This window comes from Festucalex cinctus, chromosome 5 (assembly GCF_051991245.1).
Source record: "Festucalex cinctus isolate MCC-2025b chromosome 5, RoL_Fcin_1.0, whole genome shotgun sequence".
Lineage (NCBI taxonomy): Eukaryota > Metazoa > Chordata > Actinopteri > Syngnathiformes > Syngnathidae > Festucalex > Festucalex cinctus.
In genome coordinates this window covers 9,131,815-9,149,876 of record NC_135415.1, presented here as the reverse complement: position 1 = coordinate 9,149,876, position 18,062 = coordinate 9,131,815, and the positions used below count along the sequence as shown (strand labels likewise).

Below are 18,062 nucleotides of genomic sequence, written 5' to 3'. Positions count from 1 at the left end.
AATAAATAAATATATATATATATATATATATATATATATATATATATATATATATATATATATATATATTAGGGGTGTTAAAAAATCGATTCGGCGATATATCGCGATACTACATCGCGCGATTCTCGAATCGATTCAATAATTGTCTTTTTTTTTTAATTTATTTATTTATTTATTTTTTAAGAGCTCAGAATTGTTCATTCGGTAGTCTTACCGATTCAACGTCTTATCATCATTGCCTTTTTTGTGTGTGTGTGTGTGTGTGTGCGTGTGTGAATAGATTTTTAAACTTCCATTTTTAATGAAAAAATATTCAACAAAATGTCTGACTTCGGGTTAGGATTCACACCTTGAGCATGGAAGAATGTTATATGAACGGAACATTAAGCCTTAATATTTTATTTTAATGCTGTTCAAACATGAAACAGATTACAACCTCTATAAGACTGAAATTTCAGATAAATAAATAATACATTTTCATATAAATCTTACACTCTACAAGCTTACTGATTAGTATTTTCTAAATTTGAATGAAAAAAAATCGCAACAATCGACTTAGAAATTCGTATCGGGATTAATCGGTATCGAATCGAATCGTGACCTGTGAATCGTGATACGAATCGAATAGTCAGGTACTGCAGACAACAATTGAACACTAATTGTACATACAGTAGGCTATACTTTTCAATACTTTGCTTGCACTGATTTTCCATGACTTCTGATTTATCTGGGATTAGATAGATAGATAGATAGATAGATAGATAGATAGATAGATAGATAGATAGATAGATAGATAGATAGATCTGGTGTAATAACCTTATTTATTGATTGATTGAATTCTTATTTTTCATTTTATTATTATTATTGTTATTGTTATTATTAATTCAATCTCTGATGTAATAACCTTATTTATTGATTGAAATATTTTTTTTATTTTATTTTATTATCTGTTCTCATTGCTGCTGGAGATGTAAATTTCCCAGAGGGAGCCATCCCAAAGGGATCAATAAAGTCAAGTCTAAGTCTAAGTCTAAGTCGATAGATAGATAGATAGATAGATAGATAGATAGATAATTTCTGTGTTAACGTATTAAAAAGTACTGCATCGTAATGAAAAATATAGCTCTCCTTCGACCACGCCTACTTTCTTCCTGTAGAAAACCTTTGACGTGGCACGCTATCCGGATATGACATGACCAAGCAGGATCCTCCTCCCCCGCTTCTCCTTCCTCATCCTCACTTGTGCTGCACATCATCTTCAGGTGTGCGCGGCGTTCGTAGCAGCTTGTGTTTGGTCACTGGTTGTGGTTCCGAACAATGTGGCTGCTGCTGCTCAGTCTGCTTTCCTGCGCGTCTTCATATGAGGTGGATGTCAACAAGCTGGACGGCCTGGCTCGCGCCAAGGTGGAGGTACTGTACAGATCAAAGCCGTGGGGTTTTCTCGCTTTATTGACATATACGACCTCATACACAATTTTACTGTAATTATGACTTTCGGTAGTAGGGGATAGTGATAGATTACGACGCGTTCCGACGTACGTAAACCGAGTACTATCTGTAATAAATTCAATGATTTTTTTGTGTGTTTTTTTTCTGTTTGGTGCACTAGAATAAATGCCGGTATGCGTATGCATAAAGAATAATTAAAACAGCTGCAGAACTTAAAAAAATAATAAATACATATAAATAAACGTTAAAAAAACAGCTGGAGCATAAAAAGAAGAACGTGTTTGCAATAAAGCGTGTTAGTACGTGCAAATTAATTATGTTTAAAGTACTGTACAGTAGGACATGGTGTGTACGTGTAAGTAACATGAGGTATTTCCTCAGGGGGATACCTGGCTCACCTCCATAGTTTTAACAAAAGCGTGCTATCTGTCATTATTGTTGGGTCTGTTAACCCGCAACTCGAAACCCGGATCTCACGTTTCCATAAAATAGGTTGAGCGTCTTTTCCACAGGGCATGGAAAGTTAAGAAAGTAATGAAAACGTTTCACTGAGCACAAAATGTTAAGGATTTTGGTCATTCTGGTGCAATTTCAGGATGAAGCTAAAATGGAACTTTTAAATGGATGTGTCCAACATGCGACTGTGATATGGTCCTTTGTTGTCATTTGCTTTGTCTTTGTAAAGCTCTGTTTGCTCAGTCACACGTCGCCAGAATGTTTTTTTTTTTTTTTTATCCCATCTTTCGTCAGGCCCTCTACCACTGCAGCATCCAGCCTTTTTCTTTCTTGTTAACTTTGCTCGTGTTGTTTGCAGCCTGTTGGGTGATTTTGAATTGTACTACTTATAAATAATTACTTTGCCAATTCTGTGTCGGTCTTTTCGGTCTGAGCACATCCTGTTTCAAACCTCAAAATTGTGAGGTTCTGTTAATTGTTAGTGGGCGAGCTTGGTCTGATCCAAATGTGAACAGTATGATTAAGCAAACTGTTAAAGGGATACTTGACTCATTGAGCCATTTTCAGCAGTAAAAAGTTGTTTTGTTGAGAATTAATTTGTGCTGAGGAAGTAGGAAATGACCAATCATGGCTCAGTTTGTTGACCAAACCCAGAAAACAGGTGAGCCATGATTGGCCGTTGCCTACTTCTTCAGCACAGGTGATATCTTCAATCAGCAAGTGGGAACAATGTGTTTTTAATGAATATTGATGATCAACTTCCTATTGCAGAACAAAAAGGAACAAAAAGTTGCGCAACTGAATTGAAAGTGTATATTTAGAGTGCCACTTTTTTTTTGGGGGGGGGGGGGGTTCATTCTGAAATTTCAACCAAAAATATAAACTGACGTGGGTAGAATAGTCCAAAACAAATAGTATTCAGTGAAATGCCAAAGCATGAAAATATAAAATATGAATGTACAAATATTGTCCAACAATATCACTATCAAAAGGAAGGATAGATAAAGCAAAGTGAGATCCACAGACACCAGCACCCACTGATTCAAGGGGCTGTGGGAGGGAGAGGCTACTTCTGTTGAGTTTCAGTAGATGCTGGTGCGACGGATCTGGCATGCATATACAAGTGATTCTAATGAATGTCTCTTTCCAGACATGTGGTGGATGACAGTTGAACAGGCTCAGAGAGGTAAGTTGTCAAAATAACAAAAATGTTGTTCCTTAAAAATGTCAATCATCTCTATTCTCTGGTAGACATGTCCACTTTTTGTGTGCAGGTCAAAGCCTTTGTGGTCGAGGACATTCCGCTTTAGTATCCTTTGGCGACAAACATCTTCACAACTGAATGGGAATCAACTTTGAAAAATGACGCAGTAATGTTATCTCATGTTTGTTCATAATCCTGAGGGATTAAAATAAATTTAATCCAATTAGTGATTATTATGACACTGATAACAGCAAATGAAGTCGTAGCTTTGTGCACAGTACTGTAGGTGTCTGTCCATCGGTCCTTGACCGGTGCTCCCTCAGCCATAACCTGGTGATGAAGCACATTCCTGGAGCCGACCCTGAGCTTGTCCTCCTGAACCATTACTATGAGGAGCTGCAAGTAAGTTCTGTTTGGACCAGATTGAAATGTCCGCACATACTCTATGATGGTAGTTTGCCATTGAACTGCATTATGGTATTAAGCACCTGGCAAGGTGATCTAAGCGTTGGTGTCGTAATAAATGCATTTTTGTTTCCTCAGCGGATCCCCTTGTCTGACATGACACGCTCGGAGATCAACGAGCTTCTGGACAAACTGGGCTTCTACAAGAAGGCTAAAGCAGATGACGAAGTGCCAAAAAAGTTTCGCTTCGCTCCCGCCAAAGATAGCCCGTTTAAAGATGAGCTAACATCCAAGTCCACCACCGCCTCTGTGGACACTCAGAATGACGCCGACACATCAGAGCCTGAACCCGAGGCGCAGCGCACTGACCTATAACAATATTACAATATGGGACTGCTACTCGACAAGGCAAAAAACTTTTTTTTTTTTTTTTATGAATTGTTTCATGCCATATTGTTTTCCCATTTGTCGACTGTTTTGAGCTTGCGTCACTTGTGTCTGTTTCCGACCCACTGAGCTACCCAATGAAGCCGCAGACTAAAAATCTGCTGATTGGTCTGAGGCTGATGCTGCATGTAGCTGGTGGGTGGGCTGTTAAACACAAGAAGATTCAAGTGTAACCACTGTGAAATAATAAAATGTTGCCAACTAATGCATTATGGTCTTACTTGAGAAAGTATAGGCATGTACAGACGCTTTGAAAAACGTTAATATCATGGAAAAGTTTAATTTCCATCATTCCATTTAAAAAGTCAAAACTTAATAGATTATACATTCAGGGCCCAGATTATTTTTTTTTTCAATTTTCTTCCAGCTCAGAAAACTCAACAAAACAGGATTTCAAAAAGATTAGATTGAGAGAGAGAGAGAAAACTTTTCAATGTTTTGCATGGGAGGAAAAGAATATTTTCAAAACTGTTTACCTTTAGTTGGTTGGGAATGCCTCTGCCTTAATCACTGCCTTTGCGCCGTGGCAAGACTTAAACACTTAAATTGTGGGCCCTGAATATATAATCTATTAAAGTTTGACTTTATCAAAATAAAACTCAATATACTTACTGTATGTTGGCCCACTATATTATGTCGCACCATCATGGATATAATTCCGGATTACCTCTATTAGCAGTTAGCATCCACCTAATGAGGGTCGACGTCGAAGTTTTTTTTGTGGAAAATTTATTAATATTTAAATCCAATGTATCAATGACTTTGTGAAACAGTTTGAAGAAGAGTCACCCTTAACAAAAATCTATTTTCAAAACTATCCTAATTAAAAACACCATAAAGTCAACTTCCTGGGTGGAGCTGCACACCTAAGTGCATTATTTAATCCTGGTCTGACTGAACCTTTTCATCATGAATCATCTTATACTGGGGAAGGCAGGAAGTGTTTGGTCGGTGCTGGATTTCACTTTGATTTCTTTCTTTTCTCTTTATTTTTTCTGACCTTTTCTCTGGTCTCCTGACCATTTGAACCTCACGACTCTTGCAAGATTCTGAAGTACCTGGTTAAGGCGAAGGGTAATGGGATATTTATAAGGTTTTAGGTGAATTAATGAGTATAAATTTATACGTATTTGCACGCAAACGCACGCACACATACACAAAAAAAAATAAAAAATAAAAAAATAAATCATCTTACACGATGCAGAATGATCTTCAGCAGTGTGTTAACAGCAAATGTGAGTTACGTAGAATGATGACCTTAGACCCCAAAGAGCAATAATCCCACACGAAGAAATCAGTTTGTCTACTTTAATGAATTCACATTGAAGTGCACATAAACATGAAAGTGTGAGTTGAGTTCTTATGTACAGCACTCCCTGCTTTGTGGAAAGTTTTTCTTTTAGGTGGGCATAACATTTCTCAGATAAACAATAAGGTTGAATACATTCGGTTTTATCCAAACAAGAACTTAAAACACTGCAAATTGTAGACATGAAAACATCATAAAAATCTTCATTTAAAAATTCTTTTAGCTATAAAATATACACATGCACTCGTGTTTGGTTAGTTTTGTTTCCACTGAGAGCTTGAGCTCATCAGGCCCACAAAAACCGTAACTTTTTTTTTTCTTTTTCTAATCTATCACAGCTCGAGTTGTCCCTTTTCCCTAAATGCCCACAATTAAGAAAAATCAAGTGTGATGATGGTAGTGGCAAGATCATTGTTGATCATTTGTCATTGTGACACACGGACGGTACACAAGTTTTGTCCAAACCCGATGTTTGTGTTCAGTAGCACTGAGAGTGTTCAGAGTTGAGCTTACATCGATATGAATCTATGCTACAAATAAACAACCCAGTGCGAATGTATTAAATAGGAATATGCTAAATGACAGCAGAAGGCGAGTAATAACTTAAAAGTGACCAGAGTCGGGTCCAAAATTTGAAAGTACCAACATTACACGCCAATTATAGTGGGACTAATGACACTGATTTTACAAAAGAAAATATATGTATAAATAAGTATATTGCTGTGTGTCACTAGCATACAGCTGAATTTAAAAATAGCAACGAAAAGGTTGGTTATGTTGAAAATGTTAAGTTTCAAAGTTATCTCCTTTAACACTATCTTGTTACATACGGGATTTTCATTATCAACACTGCGAACTGAAATATTTAACACACACGATCCACCCTGCCTTGTCCGTTTGCGAAGGTGTGACCCGCCACACCGAAGCTCGACGTTGGTCACGACGTGCAGGTCAAAGGTCAGAGGGCCGACCCATGGCCATCTCGTGCCTGCGGAGGTGGTTGACCAGAGACTGCACGTAAGTGAAGACGCACTTGGAGTCGGGTTTGTTTCCCATGATCATCATGTCCTCCACTTCCAGCAAAGGCATGCAGTTGGCGTAAGTCCTGGTGGGAGGGGAGGGGGGGTTGGGGGGGGGATTCAGACACACACAACATGAGCGGGATGACGACAAGGGAGACGTCTGATGAAGGGGCAGGCTAAAGTAAATAAAACTGAGAATTGGCTTTGTTAATAAGAACATTTGGTAAACGCTACAAGTGGGAGCACTACACGTATTGACCACATGGTGGCAGTATGCATACATAATGTAGCGTTTTGTATCTCAGCTTTCCTCGACAATGCAGTCGATCAAAAATATCAAAGATATACAGTCTGCCCTCCTGCATGAGAACATAAACATTAACAGTAAAATGAGTCCAGCTATTTCAGGCATCACCGACATGAACCATTCTTGCTTTAAAAGCATCTTTAAAAGGCTAACGCATAAACACATGTAAACTATCACTTGATTAAAAGAACTAACAACACAAGCTTTGCGATGATATTTTTTTCCTGTTGTGTCTCCGGAGCTGTCTGTTTGAAACACGGTGATACATTTATTCCTTTTAGAGTGTTTTAAAGAGCAGATTGGCCTGGCCAGATGCCTTTAGTCAAAGTCTGGATAATATGCACAAAGGGACACGAGCATACCATGTTTGGCTCGTCTCAAACATGAACAAAGTTTAACAAGACATGCTCAGAAACCACAGTGAGCCTTTCCCCCTTTTCCCTCTCTCACCATGGGTTCGCTTTTAGGCTCGGGTGCCACTTTAGGAGGAGTTTTTGGTTTTAACCAGGCCCTTGGTCACCAGACCCCTGTAGAATTCCTGCAGGTACGTGTACACACACTTCCAATCGGGCTCGCGCATCTTCACCATGTCGTCCACGTCCAGCAGCTGCGGACAGTCCACTAGTTTCCTGAGCCCGGCGAGGAACGGGAAAAGATGGACACGGACAGAAAGGACGAGGCGGAGAGAAAAGGATAGAAAAGAGGAGGAGGAGGACAACAACAACAGGTGGAAAGACATGAAGGAGACAATACAGATGGTGCAGTGAGCAGCCATGATACAGATTCAGTGGACACAAAAAGAACAGAGAGACAAACAAACATTACATTCTCAGTGTTCACACAAGTAGCCATGTGTTGGCATGCTTCTTAAACATAATACATCATACATGTGGCATAGAATACACAAAGACAAAACAGTCTGGCGATGCTCATTTAGCCTTTTTTTTTTGCATTCAAACAATTCAGCTAACTATAAGGTGATAGAAAGAAAACCATGTGTATGTGTGAAGTCTGTCTGCAGATGACAACAAAAATGAAAGTGATGTCAGCACATGTGAAGAGTGCACATCCACACACAAGCACGCAGGTGGTGACTGTGGTCGAGTGGCAGTCCATAAATCACGAACCAGTGTGGTGCACAGAACATGGGTGACATCACAGATATGGTATGATGACAGGAGAAATCTAAATGAGTGTGGGAAGAACACGAAAAAGAAGGGAGACGATATCGCAAGACTGATGGACTGTTTTTCTTTTTTTGGTGGTTCGTTCGAGTTGTCTACAGGTTTGTAGTTTAGAAAAAGAGATGAGATGGCAGGAGTCGTAGTGAAAATCAGCTTTATATTAACTCTTTGACTGCCAAAAACGTTTAATAACGTTTAGTAAAATCACGATGTATGCCGCCATAAACGTTAAGTGACGTCAACTACTGCAATATATCAGTGGTCAGTGCAACGTCCAAGTGCAGCGCAGCCGGGTCAATGAGTTGTGAAATCAAAAACACTGACTAGCTATGGCCAGCAGATGGCAGAATTGTATCTCTTGTCAATGAGCTGCTGGTGTACGGAACTACTCAACTCAACTCGAGTTATTGAACCTCGCGGCGGTAGCTGCTTGGGCCCTAACTAGAGCTGCGAATTACAATGAAACATGACACAATCTGATGAAATAGAACGTTTTCAAGGCTGACGTGAATGATCAAAGCCTTTGTAACATTAAACCTAATTTGATGGAGTGTCACTAAACAAAAAATATTAGTATCAAAGTCACTGTTGTGGAGAAAATGTATCTTTTCTTTTCAATTTTCGCTCAATGTCACTCAACTTACCTATTTTCAAATGGTGATTACTAAAGAACAGAATAAGGTAGAAACATATTTTTTTTTTCTAATGAAAGAATGGAATGCGATCTTTCATGTGGTACCCATGTTGTTTATGTGGCAAAAGAACACAATATTCTGTGTGCTTCGAAAAATGAGTTAGAATGCTCAAAATCCACTGGCATCGGGGGTTGTTTTTTGATAACGTGTGGCAGTAAAAGAGTTAATATAGAGCCACTGTTTTTTATTTTATTATTTCTTTCAGTTATTTACATTTTGAGTTATTGTTGCTTTTGTTTCTGTACCAGGGTTTCTCAGTTTATGACCTAGTTCAGTCCCTGCAATTGCAATGTAACCCAAACCTGTGTGCAAGTCGGAATGTGCTGTACACACAGAACCCTGCATAGCTATTGCAGTAGTTGAGTGAGAATTACAAAAAATATTTGTATTTACAACTAATAATAATAATAATAATAATAATAATAACGATAATGATAATGATAATAATAATGGATGGGCAAATATACAGTGATATCACGTATCAGGGTGATACCAGGCCTTATTTCTATACTGTTTTATGGTCAGTAACTATAAGAAGAACAGAAAAGCATCATAAACGTCATATATTTTTATCAGTCATTGTTTTTTGGGGGGAAACGTTATGTATTAAAAGTAGTGGAGTCAGGCGATAAATATTTTCAATCGTAATTACACTCAACTTCAATAGTTAACTCACAATTAATCACAATTTTTTTTTATCTCTTCTAAATGTACCTGAACAATAATATTTTTGTTTTCATACTCTCATACTCTTAATATAAAAGTGGAAAAAAATTGAAACTAATAGAAATATGGCTGTATCTTTTAGTCATGGATACATTACTTTCATAATAGTTCATAAAATTGACTTAAAATTAAAAAGATGTCCTGTACTATAAAAAACGTGTAATATTGATTTGTGTTGGTCATTGTTCTGCCACTAGATGGCATAATTGCATTTGTAAGACGGTGACAGATGAGTGCATGTTTCTTTTCATATTAAAGAGCTATCTATCTTTAACATGAAGTGACTTGTGAAATTCTGCACATTTTTTTAAATGGTAAAATACAACTTGAGTGAGTCCAGTCTCCACCAATATATGCAGCATTATTATTATTACATTTATTACTGCTAAACTTTGACGTGGATGTGTCTGTTGCGTTGCGACTGCAATTCCCCCCGTACAGGCATTCCAAGTAAGAGGCGGTTAATCACACGTTAAAAAAAAAATACTAGTGGCATTAAAGGAACTTTAAATTAACTCAAAATTAACACACTAATTTTGACACCCCTAATCATCCCAAAGTACTAGTGGTACCAGCTACTATTCAAGAAATGAATAGTCATGTCTGGAAAGGGAAAAAAACCGAAAAAGTTATCAAACATCGCTAACAAAAACAGGAAGCAAAGCGATGACTGAGTGTGCCTTCCTATGCCACATGATTGTGACCATGTATTCGGATGCCACTGCGCAAACTACTTCATTGCATGCCGTTCATAACCCATAAATATTTATAAAAAAGAAAAAACTTGAAGTGATAAGTATAAAACAGTCAAATGGAGAGGAAATAAAAGTTGGCGGTAACCGAGTGTATTCTTACACGGCGTGCAGTTGGTAGCCTTGGAATGCCACGTTGGGAGTGTCGTAAATTGAGGACACTCCGTATTAAGAAGGAACGCTGTTCAATGTGTAAAAAGTGCACTGCACTCACTTGGTATTTTAGTGCATTTTCCATTAGATATGAATATAATAAAACATTGGCTGCAACATTTGTTCTTGATCTCTCACTTGTTTAGCTAAATAAGGAAAAACAAACTAGCCGTCACCGTGTCCTACTGAGTCAACCTGGTTGCGTTTTTCCAACTCACTCTGCATTGCTGAAGGCCACCTCAAAGTTTTGCCTGCGGTTGCTGGGACTCAGGGAGCTGTAGTCGAAGGCCTCTGGAAAGAAGTTGTGCACCAGGGCGCAGAACGCCATGCCGTTGCTCCAGCTGGATGAAAAGTTTTGGATATCCACATGCTGATCGGGGAGAGAAAACAGAGCGAGTTAAGCTAAGTGATGGAAACATTCCCTGGGTAGTCAGATATGATCCCAGCCTTGGGCACATTAGCGGGTTGAGTTGGGACTTTTAATGGGTGGAGTGAAAAGAGAGTGGCGAGGTCATGGCTGGGAGGTTCACCTCATATGAGCGGGTCTTGGCACGGCACCAGTCGAGGAGCATCTGTTTGATGGAGTTAGCATTCGGTACGCCAAAGCTGGTGGAACGCTGCACCTTGTTTACTTTGGAGACCACCTGATGTCCCGGGCTTAAAAAAGGAAAGTTGAGGTCATACTTTCTTCTTCTTTTCTTTCTATGGTTGGGCTATCTTTGTGTTTATCCTCACCTTCCTCCCTCCTTCTCAAACTTCTCCATCATGGCTTTGCGGGCCTGCATTGCCGAGGTCTTGGGCAAGGTCTGCGCCCTCATCAGCTCCTTGCGACGCTCGGCCTGCCTTCGTTCCACCGCCGCCAAACCGCCGCTGCGAGACGACGGCTCGTCCTCGCGATCAAACACACTGAAATAATCATATGCATGACACTTCAGTAGGTAAATATGAATGGTGACTGACAATTACATTGCATCCCAGTTGGCATCCTCAAATTAATTTTTACTGGATGTAGAGCTTAGTCCAAAATTATTCATACATTGGACAAGTTAATTTTGTTGAATTATGTTTTTTTTGTTTTTTTTATGCTTTGAATGGTTTTGTGTTTTGCTGAAAATTACTTTAATTGATTTTTTTAACATTTGGGAAATTGTTCATATTGATTATTTTCACACAATTCTCACCAAACATTTTTATTATTTTTTTAATCAATTATATCTTGCAATGAATATTGGATATGCCTGTAGATTATGGATACTTTTGGAGCGATTTATTTTCCCTCAATAATTAAATATTAATTTAATTAAAATCCCTTCACATAACCTTTTTTGCCACTTGTTTCAATTACTGGTAATTGCCTATTTAACAAATAAATTCACATTAGAACCATTTGTTGGGGCTATAAAATCATTTTTCCATTCATCATTAAAATGTGGTTCCAATGATAAGATCAAAATGTTTTTGAATGATGTGGAATATGTGAGAAAAAAAAATATCACAACTTCATTTAAATTAAACAAAGAGATACTATTTTGGCCCATGTAATTTGTACATTGTATTATTTTTGGAAAATAAAACTATGAATTGCATGCAACCACTGGTGGGATGATAATGTGCAAAAGGGTGAACAACACACCTGCCAACTTTTTTGCTTGTATTAGAGGAGGATGAAGACGAGTAGCTGTATGATTTAGACTGGACTGTCCCTCCTAAAATGGGGGGGGGGGGGGGGGGGGGGGAGAGAGCGAGAGAGAGAGAGAGAGAGAGAGAGAGAGAGAGAGAGAGAGAGAGAGAGAGAGAGAGAGAGAGAGAGAGAGAGAGAGAGAGAGAGAGAGAGATGTTACTAAAACACTCAAGCAAAATATGCATAGAATGGATTAGATGAAGGAAAAAAGGTATAACTCACTATCCGTTTTCTGCATATAACTAGCCTCAACAACAGTGCTGCGAGTTGATCTGCTCCCATCATCTATGCACACACGTTCATATTACAGTTGTAAATTGTTGTTCTTATATTTTCACCAGGTTCAATCAAATGCACGATGTTAGCAAAATGGCAAGAATACCAGACTGAGCAAAGCGGTCTGTCTTGGTGACTTGGCTAAGGGTGGAGCCATCTGCCGACTTCTCCACCTTCCTCATCACCACTTCACCTACTCCGACTCCTGCGCGACTTTTGTTCGAGCGCTCGTCTCTCTGCTGCCGGAGCTCCTGCAGACGAGTCTCACGTTCTTTTTCTCTCTGGTCTGGAAAGGAGAGGAAGAGATGGAGAGAAGAGATGTCATGTAATCAGTGGACAAAAACAGACTGAGGAGATCATACTTCGGAAAAACCTTTTGCTTCCAAAAATAAGGGCTTCTGAGGGCAAGTGCATAAATCTTTTGGGAGGCTGCCGAGTGTAATGTGAAAAAAAAAACAAATCATACAGTGACAACACACAATAAATAATGATAATAATAATAATAAATGGGGAAAAAAATCATACAGTGACAATACACAATGATCACAATAAATTTATTTTGAAGTTCCAAATGATTTGAACCTTCACTTAGAACTTTTAGTTTCGAATGAGTGTATCATGCACTTCAGAGTTTCATACATCAGTTGACTCATCTTCATGAATGAACTTAGATGTTTGAAGTTTCAGAACACCTGATGTGCTGACTGGGAAACATCTCTCTCAAACAAAACTAAAGAGGCATGCATCAAACAAGGGGTCTCCAAGTCCAGTCCTGGAGAGCCCCGATCCAGCCTGTTTTCCATGTTCCCCTCCTCCAACACACGAAGTCATTGATTCAGGTCTGTTGGAGGAGGGAAACGTGGAAAACAGGCAGGATCGGGGCTTTCGAGGACCAGACTTGGAGACTCATGCATCAAACTATCTTGTATAGCAAACACACAGTTGTGTGACTTATTGCATTCTAAAGTGTTGACGATGGTGGCAATCACGCAAAATACAAAACGCAAGCATATTAGCTGTTAAACTGCACTGCAAACCAACCTGTCCTACCGATTTCTTCTTGAGTACACCCCAGCATGGCCTCTGAGAGCAGAATGAATGGAAATGTTTGGGAAATGACAACTAAGCTTGTTTATAATGTACAACCCATCCTTGCCTTGGTGACTTTGAGGTTTGCATTTTAGAGAAATTGTGTCACCCATGACAGCTATCATTGATTAGTTATCAGTTTGTCACCTCTCTTTTTCTTGCGAAGATCCCTCATGGCTGCACGGATCATTTTCCTTTCCTCAAAATCTTTGGACTCATCAAGCTGTTGGCAGGGATACAAATAGCAACAATGAGAGGTTAGTCCTTACACAATGGGGGTCACAACTGTTTACGCACGCTGCTCTGATGATGATAATGTGCCAACACACAGCAACAAGCTGTGAATTTTCCAAATATAACCCAGTTGACGAGATTTATTGCACATACACAAACCATGCGCATGTCCGTAGCTGCTGTAGTTGTCACTAAGTGGGTTTATAAATTATTCAGAATAATAACTTGGGTGTGAAGTACCATTTTATCAAGGAGCTCTTCATCCTCTATAGCAGCCAACTGGTCAGCAGTCACTTTTCCGGGACACTCGTCAGCATTGGCCTGCATCGTGGAACCATTTGGGATGGTGGGGATGTGCACTTGGACCGACGGGCCGGATGAAAACACCGGCTCGGAGGCAACGACAGGCTCTGTCTCCATCTGCGCGAGACAAAACACAAGACAATAAGCAAGAACAAAAACATACACAATATGGGATTTTAAATGATTTAGTGTGAGATTGCTAAATTGTGACCATAGTTGGGTACAGTGTGAAGCTCCTAGCCCGAAGCACAGAATCCAAGTTTTATCATTATGAGAACAGGGTGATGTTAAGAAAACACAACCAAAGTTTGTTGACATTTAGGAAGTAATAGGCACAGAAGGATTTAGGTGAACGCCATAATAGGCCTGAATCAGTGAACTTGCTTTCAAAGCCCACATCTTTTCCCTCCTTCTGATAATCTTCTCTTCTCGGACAAAGACAGCCCACTCCACATAGCTCATTATTTCTTCCTCCCCCGGGCCCCATCAGGCCATGGCAGAAAGCGAGCACATGAGAGTCACTTGTTCATCAAGTGTGACTGACAGTGGTTTTGTAAATGTGACAGAGCTGCGGGGAACTCACTGTTTATGGAACATCATTCGGCATAGCAGATAGCAGGTTAAACATAAATCAACTTTATGGAAAACTTTAAAGCAATTCGTAAATGTGCACTAAGTTGAAAGGTTATCCTAAACACAGGGAAAAAAAAATCATGAGGAAGAAAGAGCAGTCCATCCACCAAGCATTGCGCATAAATGTGACCTGCTGAATTAATGTGGCTAATTAAAATCACTGGCTCAGTGTCATGACTTGTGACTCGAGTCATGAAGGAGTGATGTTTGAATGATGTTTTTGTTTCATGTGATGTTTTTATCTCATGTAACAATCATCAGGTTTTCGACTAGTTTTGTGTTATATGATGTAGAACTATACGATGCCTAGATGATGTGTGTGGTGACAGGAATCTTTGGTACTGTGTGATGTATGGGTCTACAGCAATCGGAGAATTTCATATCATACGAGGTCTTGCAACGATATATGATGAGATTGATTCTTTATAGAAGCTGGCTGAAAGATGTTTGTGTTTGCTGGATTATTGTTCACTGTTCCTGTGTACAGCTCTTTTAGTTTCTGCCTCTCGATGTGAATAAATAGATAAAATCTTATTTGTGTCTGCGCTTTGGGATCCAACGCCTTTCGGCACACAACACTCAGCACCAATAGCAAAAGTAAAAAAAGTAGCTAATCTATAAAGTGTAAACATGCATGACTTTACATAAACAAACTTGAGGGCTGGGTTTTGCCAATGCCAACATCATGATAAGATACATATCACAATACGATACGTATCGTGATATGCATGCCAATACATGATCTTCAAGGCGATACATATCCCGATAGATACTTTACATTAATTTATTTACATTTGATTCTAACAGTCATATGTATACCTAAATGATATTTTTATTATGCTGGATGGCAAAAATGTTTTTGTTAGCAGCACTTTTGGTTTACCACCAAGTCTAAATGTGCACGCACTGCTGAGCAAGGAACAGCTTTCACAGACATACCGGGAAACTTTATGAATAGGCATGGGCCGATATGAGCAAAAATATCAAAGAATTAAAATTACAGCTCTAAAATGTGCTTATTTGCAATATTTGGGGAAATAAAAAGCATTTTCTTCATGTAACACATTCTATATCGTTTTTAAACAAAATATAGGAAAATTGATACATTAAGAAGAAACATGTACCATGTTAAGTTTATCAGTAAATAAATGTTGATATTCTTCCTCCGTTTTAATTTACCTTAACAAGACCCAGTGTCCAATCACCGGTCAGCTATTTTTAGAACAGAATTTGTTTACTCCTGTGACACTGCAAGCAGCCACGATACATTACCCCACTCCTTCCCCCTCCTGGCACACCACATGCACACTAATTGAAGGCAATTAAATTCAAAGACGGTGCCGGTTTTTTTTTTTTTTTTTTTTAAAGGTACAATGCAAGCTGCAAAGGTCCTCTGCTCTCATTTCTCCTGCGCAACTTCAAAGGAGCTGTACAGCCCTGCGCAAAGCAACACATTGTTAAGTGCCTACTTAAACTTAACAAGCAAAATTGATTATGACGCCTGCAATCGATATATGTGTATTGTAACGAGACTTGCAATGATATATATCGCCGCATCAATTTTTTGAGCACACCCCTACGTAGTACACTCTTCGGTGGCAGATTACAGTAAAAACAAAAGTCAACGTAACAGGACTAAATTATGTCTCACCCTACAAATATGCTGTCCAAGTATAAAAACTAAAGACACCACTGACTGGTGACCAAAGTAAATATATCTTTTAATGTAGTTTGAAGTACAGTAAATTCTTTGCGTATTTTTTTTTACAATGGAACACTGTGGGAAGCATTTGAGATAATGAAAGTACCTTGTTGTAGTTGCTTAGGAGGGAAACGCCTTAGGCGTGCACCAAAATATATTCAGTGACCATGAATCCTAAACAAAACACCTCTTAAAATGTTCACATGGTGCTGAATGCCTGTGGAAGACCACTGTAGCTGTGGCCTCTGTGCTTTTGCCATAATCAGGTCCAAGTCCAGATTTAGCTCAGACAGCTGTCTCCATCCTGGTCCACCACTCTTCTAGGAAGGCCCATGCCTGGCCGGGTTTCCCCAGAGAGGGACAAAGTCAAGGCGAGCCAGCGTTGCATGATCACTGAACTTGTGGCCCCTGGGATAGGGTGGATCGAGAGTCACTTGGCTGACAAGGAATGCTTTGGGTTGCAGCACAGCCACATGAGGCCTCTGAGTTTAGCAAAGAGAATGCGTGTGGCTGTCATGGGGGGTGAAAAAAAAATCTTTAACGGCCTTTGTGTGCAAGTCATGTTTAAGACAATTTGCCGACCTCTGTGCTTTAAGTGTTTATGGATTGCTGTGGAAACACAGTTGAGGCCACTTGGTCAAATCATTGATTATTCTTTACGTCTGTTTTCTCCAAGTCCATCATTTGTACAGGAGCAGGAACATGAATCAGATAGCATGGAGGGTTGGCGTTTGTGGATCTCACTCTGCTTCATCTATCCTTCTTTCCTTTCTTTAGTCTTTCCACTGGTCTCTCGAGGTCTCCCGAATTTGTTGGAATTCAGATGTTTCTGGGGTTGGTGAAGATTCTGGTTTTGTAACTCTGTGGGTGGTAGGTGGTGTCTGGTTGGTGCTGGATTTCACTGTTTCATCTTTCTGTTCTTTGATCCTTCCTCTGGTTTCCTGACAACTTCACAACTCTGGTGGGACTCTGACGTATCCAGTTGAAGGGTATGAGATTTTTAACAGGTTTCAGGTGAATCAATGAGCACAAACCCACAAAAAAAAAAGAAAAAAAAAAAGGAATCAGATAGCACCTGTTATATCCACTAGCAATACTGTGTACAGCCACACCAGCCAGTGTTATTCTTATTATCCCCTTCTCACAACAATAAACAGCCAATGCAAATCAAATGGAATTTAGAATTTGATATTAAGTTGGTAGAGTGGTTTGGGATGGAATAGTAAAGGTTAAAACAGACACACAGAAAAAAAACATTCCCAGTATAGTAGCATATTACACAGAACCATAATATGCACTGTACCATGCTGCTCTTCCACGAAATGTTTCCCATCAGGGCGGGAGCAGAGAGAGAGCGGCAGGAAGCAAAGGCTGGAGGGTGAGAGATTGGCGTGGGCTCGGATTCCAAATCTGGTGTTGCGTCTGTGCATTTTGAAGCAGATTCCAGGTCGTGGGGTTTTGGTTTCCTTTCCAGGGGCGCAACAGGCGGAGCATCCCCAGTTGAAATATTTGAGTTTTCCTCATGGGCTGTATGAGGCGGTTCTCTCGGGGTTGGAGAATTTGAGATGACTTGTGGAGGAGGATCAGGAATCCCCATCGCCTGGCAAAGAGCCTCAACTTGCCTCACTAACCTCTCCTGTTGAATCTTCAGCCTCAAGTTTTCCTCTTGCAAACTAACCAGCGCCTGGGCCAGAGGCCCCATCTGAACTTCTGCTTGCTCCAGCTGTAAATCCACCTGCTTTCTAAATGACTTGAGGTCACTGTGGATTTCCTCCACCACACATCTTAGTGCTAATTCAATATTCCTCTCACCAAAATGCTCTTCTTCAAACTCTTGCTGTGAAAGCAGACCCCCAATGACCTCCTCCAGGCCAGACGCAGAACAAGCACTATCTGGGCTGCCTAGTGCGTCTGGAGCCTCTGGGGCTGCCTGGAAGTCCAAGTCAACACCAGGCATTGTCGCAATTGTAACTGGCTCCAGTTGGACCAATACCACTAATTTGAGATTTTCATGAATTTCAAATGGTCTGTATTC

The 18,062-nt window shown here is 39.7% G+C and overlaps 2 protein-coding genes across 4 annotated transcripts in view; one reads left to right on the top strand and one right to left on the bottom strand.

Annotated features, from left to right (window-relative positions):
- The first annotated feature begins 1,186 nt into the window (after positions 1-1,186).
- Positions 1,187-4,166, top strand: selenom (selenoprotein M). Its single transcript, XM_077520604.1, has 5 exons — positions 1,187-1,410; positions 3,056-3,091; positions 3,180-3,214; positions 3,433-3,511; positions 3,653-4,166. The coding sequence occupies exons 1-5, from the start codon at positions 1,318-1,320 to the stop codon at positions 3,887-3,889; spliced, it is 480 nt and encodes a 159-aa protein (XP_077376730.1). The 5' UTR covers positions 1,187-1,317; the 3' UTR covers positions 3,890-4,166.
- Positions 4,167-5,255: 1,089 nt separating this feature from the next.
- smtnb (smoothelin b) overlaps positions 5,256-18,062 on the bottom strand; it is a 53,988-nt gene continuing 41,181 nt past the window's right edge. For 2 of the 3 annotated variants that reach the window (XM_077520601.1, XM_077520603.1), the window contains 9 exons: positions 13,630-13,809; positions 13,303-13,378; positions 12,173-12,352; positions 12,013-12,075; positions 11,743-11,815; positions 10,845-11,015; positions 10,640-10,766; positions 10,328-10,479; positions 5,256-6,375 (listed from right to left, as the gene is read on the bottom strand). In XM_077520601.1, the coding sequence (XP_077376727.1) occupies positions 6,222-6,375; positions 10,328-10,479; positions 10,640-10,766; positions 10,845-11,015; positions 11,743-11,815; positions 12,013-12,075; positions 12,173-12,352; positions 13,303-13,378; positions 13,630-13,809 (1,176 nt within the window). In that variant the 3' untranslated portion in view covers positions 5,256-6,221. Of the gene's footprint in view, positions 6,376-7,049; positions 7,229-10,327; positions 10,480-10,639; positions 10,767-10,844; positions 11,016-11,742; positions 11,816-12,012; positions 12,076-12,172; positions 12,353-13,302; positions 13,379-13,629; positions 13,810-18,062 lie in introns of all 3 variants that reach the window. The other variant, XM_077520602.1, reaches the window with a different exon arrangement.